We start from the raw sequence: 5,916 nt of genomic DNA, 5'->3' as shown, positions 1-5,916 counted from the left end.
TTAAAGGGAAGGGTGGCCGTGTCTCGTCCCGCGACACGCTGGCGGGACAGACGCCTCAGCGCCCTCCCCCAGCTCCCGACGGGGCCCTTCTCCTCCAGCAGAGGCCCCGGCGGCCCCTCCCGGCGCGGGAGCGGGGACTCTTCCAGTCCCCGCAGACCCCGTCCCTCCTGGGAGCCAGTCGGGAGCCGCTCGGCGACAGTGGTCACTTCGACGCTTCTCCTTCTAGCCTGCTTTCCACACCTGCCCGAGACCTCTGGGGTCGGTGAGGACGTGAGGTTCCAGCCCCACAGATGCATCGTGCTGCACACCGCGGGGCTGGGACCGGATCGCGCTGACCGTTTGTGCCGCTGCCCGCCCTCCGTGTGCTAGGAGGGGAGCCGCCAGCATCTTCGCCACGTGGCTTCGTAGTGACGGCCGGAGGGAACCAGCATGGCCGCCAGGCCCGCTGCCGGCCGGGGCCTCTCCTTTCTGCGGCGGGGGGGCCGACGTGTAATAGGGGTGAAAGCCGAGGGCTGCAGCGGCCGGGCTCCTGGACCCCAGCAGGGGTGACACGGGGTCAGTGCTGCACCAGGCCGTGCAAGGCACACGCGATTCCGAAGAGATGCGAAATGAATGTTTAAAACGAAGCCCAAGGACCGCGTTTCGCTCCACAGCCACGGCAGACCTTCGGGCGGCCAGGGGCGGCCGGGGTGGCCAGGGCCAAGCTCGCACATCTCAGACGCGTACTCCCCTCCGCAGCACCGGCCAGTGCCTTGCTTTCCCTGTATCTGCTACAAACATAGACTTTTGCGCGCGAATGATCTTTCGTTAAAAAGCGCACAGTCCGTCCCGGCCACCCACTCGGCTTTACATCGTAAGGAACGGTCCCGTTTAGTTTCTTCTCCGCTTCTGTGACAGAACGCGTACAATCTTACAATCCTGTTGACTCTCCCAGTCTGTGAAAACTTTATTAGGTCTTGGTTAAAAAAATAAGCTTGGATTTAGGATGATCTTCCGATCTCAAGGGGTGCGGGCAGTCGCCGGCACGGAAGCAGCGGGAAGGTCCTCGGGGAGGAAGAGCTGGTCCACGGGGGGCGGGGGGCTCCCTGGACCCGCGGGGGCCCTGCCCGACAGGAGGCTTTCCGCTGACCACTCTCCACTAGGACCCCCTGGACTCTGGACTCCGCAGTGAAAGCATTCAGACACAGAAGTGGAAACGAGAACGTGCCCACGGCAGGGCCTCAGGGGCTCTGGCCGCTGCCCGCCGGCCCTAGGCACGGGGGTGTGGGTCCTGCCCTGAAGGGGTGCCAGGCACCCCATAGGACAGATGGCTCTGGGGGAGCAGATGCGAGTTTGACCTTTGGGAGCATTACTGCCTCCCTGCTGTGTCCCCACTCACAGGCCCTGGAAGCTGACCTTGAACATCTACAAAATAATAGTGGTGTCTGATCGAACATCTCAAAGGCTCTTCTATATGTTTTCAATTGTTTTTGCTTTTCGTAATTACCGTTGGCACACGGTATCATTTTCGTTTCAGGTGTACGGCAGGGTCTTAGACGTTGATACACCTTACGAAGCGATCCCCCCGATCGATCTAGCGCCACCTGGCACCATACGTAGTTACCGCATTATCGGCTGTATTCCGCGGGCTGCCCGTGACCTTCCCGTGACCTTCCCGTGACCTTCCCGTGACCGCTTCCGTGACGGCGATCTGTCCTTCCGCCCACTGCCCCTTTTTCACCCAGTTTGTTTCTGTTTTCTCTGTTCGTTTATGTAAAAAAATAATAATAATGCAATGTAGTAGTAAATTATACAATGACGTGACTATTAGCAATGAAGTTGCAAGCAATATTTTTCGAAGCTTATCTGCTTAGTTTCTTGAAAATTACCTACGCTACGGCTCAATAGCAGAGACACCCTCTTAATTTTAAGAATAAGTAAATTTAACTCATAGATCAATCAATAAAATTCCCTTCAGAGCAAGGGGCCAAAACAATCTTAGAATAACTTCAGAGCCAGGGGCCAAAACAATCTTAGAATAACTGAAAAGTGTCTAAATTCAAAGACGCTTCCTTGCTACTTTCATTAGCAAATAATAAAACTATGACAAACAGTAAAAACCACATGACTTTGCTCCTTGGCAGCTTCAGAGAACCAGTGATTCAGGATAAGGTCATTTTTCCAGAGAGAAGAGAATGAACTATTTTGGTGGAACGACATTTCTGAAGTGTAAGGCGTGCTCTCCTGCTCTCTGAGCCTGGGCGGGGGACAGTGTAGGCAAAGCCCTGTCCTGCACCCTCCAGCCGCTGGATGGCCCAGCGTGGGTGTCAGGCCTGGGGACCCGGCCGGCCACGTAGCAGTTTTGCAACCTGGGGAGTGAAGCTCTCAGTGCCCTGATGCCTACTCTGTGAGTCTGGGCTAATCGCAGGGGACATTGTGAAACCTCAGTGACAATGTCTGTCTCAGTTACCTCGCGGTGTGACACCTGGTGGGGAGGGGACCAGTGAGCACGCTAGCGCACCCTCTGGTCCTCAGCACCACACGCAGCAGAGCGGTGCTTCCTGGATGAAATCATTTTTACAGAAACATCCTAACGAGATTCTAAGGAAAGGTCTGTGCAGTTCAGATGTGGCCCCCGCCCCTGCCTCCGCCCACCCTGGCGTGTTGGGACCCTCGCGTCTGAGTCCAGTGACGCTGTCTGGCACGTGGGCCGTCTGGCTCCGCGGCCGGGGGCTCCGGATGTCTGCAGTTTCTAGAACCCTCCACTGCGCTTCATGTGGGCTTCCTCCTGTTCCCTCTCTGGCTTCTAGCTGCCTGTTTCTACTGTCACCGGCTCGGTTCCCTCTCCCCTACTCCAATTAGCTGCTTTTACTGAAAATCTGATAACTCAGCCTGTAAAGCTCAGAATTAGAAGTAAATAGATTTTGGGAAAAGACATATTTTAGATTTTTTTCTTACTTCTTGACTGTCTCCTATGTTCACAGTAGATGAGGTTGCTATAAAGCATTTACGTAGATTGTACAGAGTTTGCACAGCTTGTAATTCCATAGTTTGTAAAGGAAGCACACAAAATGAAATGTTTACATCTTAAGTAATGTTATTTAAATGTAAAATTATTTCGATGTATTTAATTATTAGCTTTTAGAGTCTCATTTTAGAAGTATAATTTGAGAAGAATCACCCATTTCACTTAAGTATTTTGGTATCATATGGTCAGCAAATCATTGTAATTAAATCAAGAAAAACATTTACTGTTTCATAAAGACACACGTGCCTACGCTCCACCACTAAACTGTCTAATTCATTAAGTAAGGGCTCACGCATCTGTGTTTTTCAAAATGGCCCTGAGACACTAGAGAACCCTTGACACAGATGATAAAGTTCTTGAAAGTCAGTCAAGTTACATTTTAAATGCAGGGGCTAAGCTTTAAATTGAAAGAAATTTTTTGGAACGTAAACTAACGGGTTCAGCCGCTGACCTGACGTGTGATTGTGAGAAAGCAATTTCTGGTGCATCCAATGATTAAAGGGGAAAACTGCTTTTGCTGATCATGCCTCTGGAAGTCAGACAGCTCTGGACTCAAAGGGCAGCCCTGTCCTGCTTATCGGATATGGACTCTTAGCAAGTGGCGTTTCCTCTTAGCCCTAGTTTTTCCTTATTAAAAAAAAAAAAGACCTGGAATTTGACCCAATGAGATACCACGACACAACCACTAGGATGGCTAGAATCAAAACTCAAATAACCACAAGCGTTGGTGAGGGAGGGGAGGCAGGGGAACCCCTGTGCCCTGCCCGCGGGAGGGAGGCCTGCAGCGGCTGCCTGGGAGAACAGCCTGGCGGCTCCACAGCGATCAACCACGGAGCCACCACACGCCCAGCAATCAAGGTCCAAGGGACGTGCCCAAGAGAACTGAAAACAGGTCCTCACAAAAACCTGCTCACGAGCAGTCAGAGCAGCAGGATCCACGGCAGCCAAAAAGTGGAAACCACCCAGATGCCCATCGACTGGTGAATGAATAAACAAAACGCGGTCCATCCATGCAATGGAACATTATTCCACCTTAAAAAGGAAGGGGATTCTGTCAGATACTGCCACGTGGATGAACCCTGGGGACACGGCGCTAACTGAAAGAAGCCAGCCACAGGAGACCATATATTGTGTGATTCCATTTCTATGAAACGTCCAGCATACGCAAATCTAAAGATACAAAATGCAGATTAATGGCTGCCTGGAAGGGATGGGGTGTCGGGGGTGATGGCTAAGGGGTGCAGTTTCTCTTCTGGATTATGAAAATGTTCTAAATCTGCTGTGGTGTATTAACATATTAAAAGCCACTGAACTGTACAGTTTAAATGGGTGAAATGTGCGACGCATGAATTTTATCTCAGTAAAGCTGTTAAAAACCAATAGACGAAAGCTGGAATTTTAAGACACCACAATTAATTTGAGAACGTTTTCATAATCCAAAAAATTCTGCACGGGATCTTCTGAGCATTAACTAAAGGCACGTAAGCCCCTGGTGCATGGCGACCGTTACAGTGACTTTTCTTTGCCGTTCTGTTCTTGAAAGCGTCTTCACCCCCTGAAGACACGGAAGGATGGAGAACCTAGATGCCCTGGGACCCCATTGGCTGCAGCTCTCCACCCTCAACCTGGGGGCTCTAAGCTTCAGATGATGCGATCTGTAGACAAAGGAGCTGATCTAAATGTTTTTCCTCAAACTCTTCCCATGCGACTAGTCTGTCTGTGAGCCATGAGGAATCAAAATTTTCCTTCCAGTGAAAATTTGCTTTTATTTACTGACAAAATCCCAGCGTTACTGTTAACTCTAATTACAACCAGTTTTAATCGAACCTCAGATTTAACGAGAGGATTCTCCTAACAAATGGAAGCCACGACAGTGAAGACCTTAGTTACTTGCTCCACTGTGATGATACTGTCTCGATTACGACCTTCTTCAAAGAGCCAAAATTACCCTTTACACTCAGAATTACCGAATAGTCTGGGGCTCATTAAAAGGAAGCGCGACGACCCATTTCTGCAGACCTTTGCAAAAATAAAAAGCACAGCGCTTACCTCCAGATGTCACTTCCCTTAGAAAACAGGGACGATCTGATGACTTCCGGGGCCATCCAGGCGTAGGTGCCTGCCGCGCTCATTCTGGTGGTCCTGTGCCATTCCCTCGCCAACCCGAAGTCTGTGATCTTCAGCGTTTTATTGCAGATGTCATCGTGTTCTATCTTCTCAAGTAGCAAAACTAAAGAAAAATCAGGGGCGGTGGGTGTAAATTCATCGTCTTAGGATTTCTCAGTCACGATTTTTCCCTGGCATTTATAACACAATCTCCACTGCAGGTGGCAGAGTACGTGAGAAGGTCTCTTAGCATTTTATCTTCCTTAAATCACCTATATCATAACCTTTAGTGGGTCGTTTGTGCCTGAAGTTACAAATTTTTTTTAAAAAATCCACAGACACAATACAGCTTAGCACTCTTTATGACTGTTTTTCTTTATGTGAAAGTAAATGATTTCAGGAACCATTACTGAGAGGGAAAATATATATTGTTTTCTTCCTAGAAGTTAGGTCCTCATCTGAATGCAGCCTTTTCTCCTGAATATATTACAGAATCTCTTAAACAGATGACATATTATCATAAATCAACATCAAACTGTCTTATGTTAAATTTGCAAAATGCTTGTAGATGCTTTAATTCATGAAGATGTTTTATGAGATTTGATTGCTTTACTGGACCTTGAAACATGTCAGAAAGTGAAAATGATAGAGAAATACTGTCCAGAGGCTTCCCAGCCCCCCGTTTCCTACAGGAGAGAGCGCTTGCCAGCCCTCCAACCCCCAGCTCCCAGGTAACAGTAGCTAAAATAAACCTGCTCCCCATCAGGCCCCGCCTGCCCCCCACCCGCCTCCCCTCCCATCCT

The 5,916-nt window shown here is 49.5% G+C and overlaps 1 protein-coding gene across 1 annotated transcript in view; it reads right to left on the bottom strand.

Annotated features, from left to right (window-relative positions):
* Positions 1–5,916, bottom strand: part of MAP3K21 (mitogen-activated protein kinase kinase kinase 21) — a 49,747-nt gene that overhangs the window by 34,727 nt on the left and 9,104 nt on the right. The window contains exon 2 of the mRNA XM_023519776.1: positions 5,057–5,237. Coding sequence (XP_023375544.1) covers positions 5,057–5,139 — 83 coding nt within the window. The 5' untranslated portion in view covers positions 5,140–5,237. The remainder of the gene's footprint in view (positions 1–5,056; positions 5,238–5,916) is intronic.

Source organism: Pteropus vampyrus, unplaced genomic scaffold (assembly GCF_000151845.1).
Source record: "Pteropus vampyrus isolate Shadow unplaced genomic scaffold, Pvam_2.0 Scaffold237, whole genome shotgun sequence".
NCBI classification, from domain to species: domain Eukaryota; kingdom Metazoa; phylum Chordata; class Mammalia; order Chiroptera; family Pteropodidae; genus Pteropus; species Pteropus vampyrus.
This window is presented reverse-complemented; position numbering and strand designations above follow the sequence as displayed.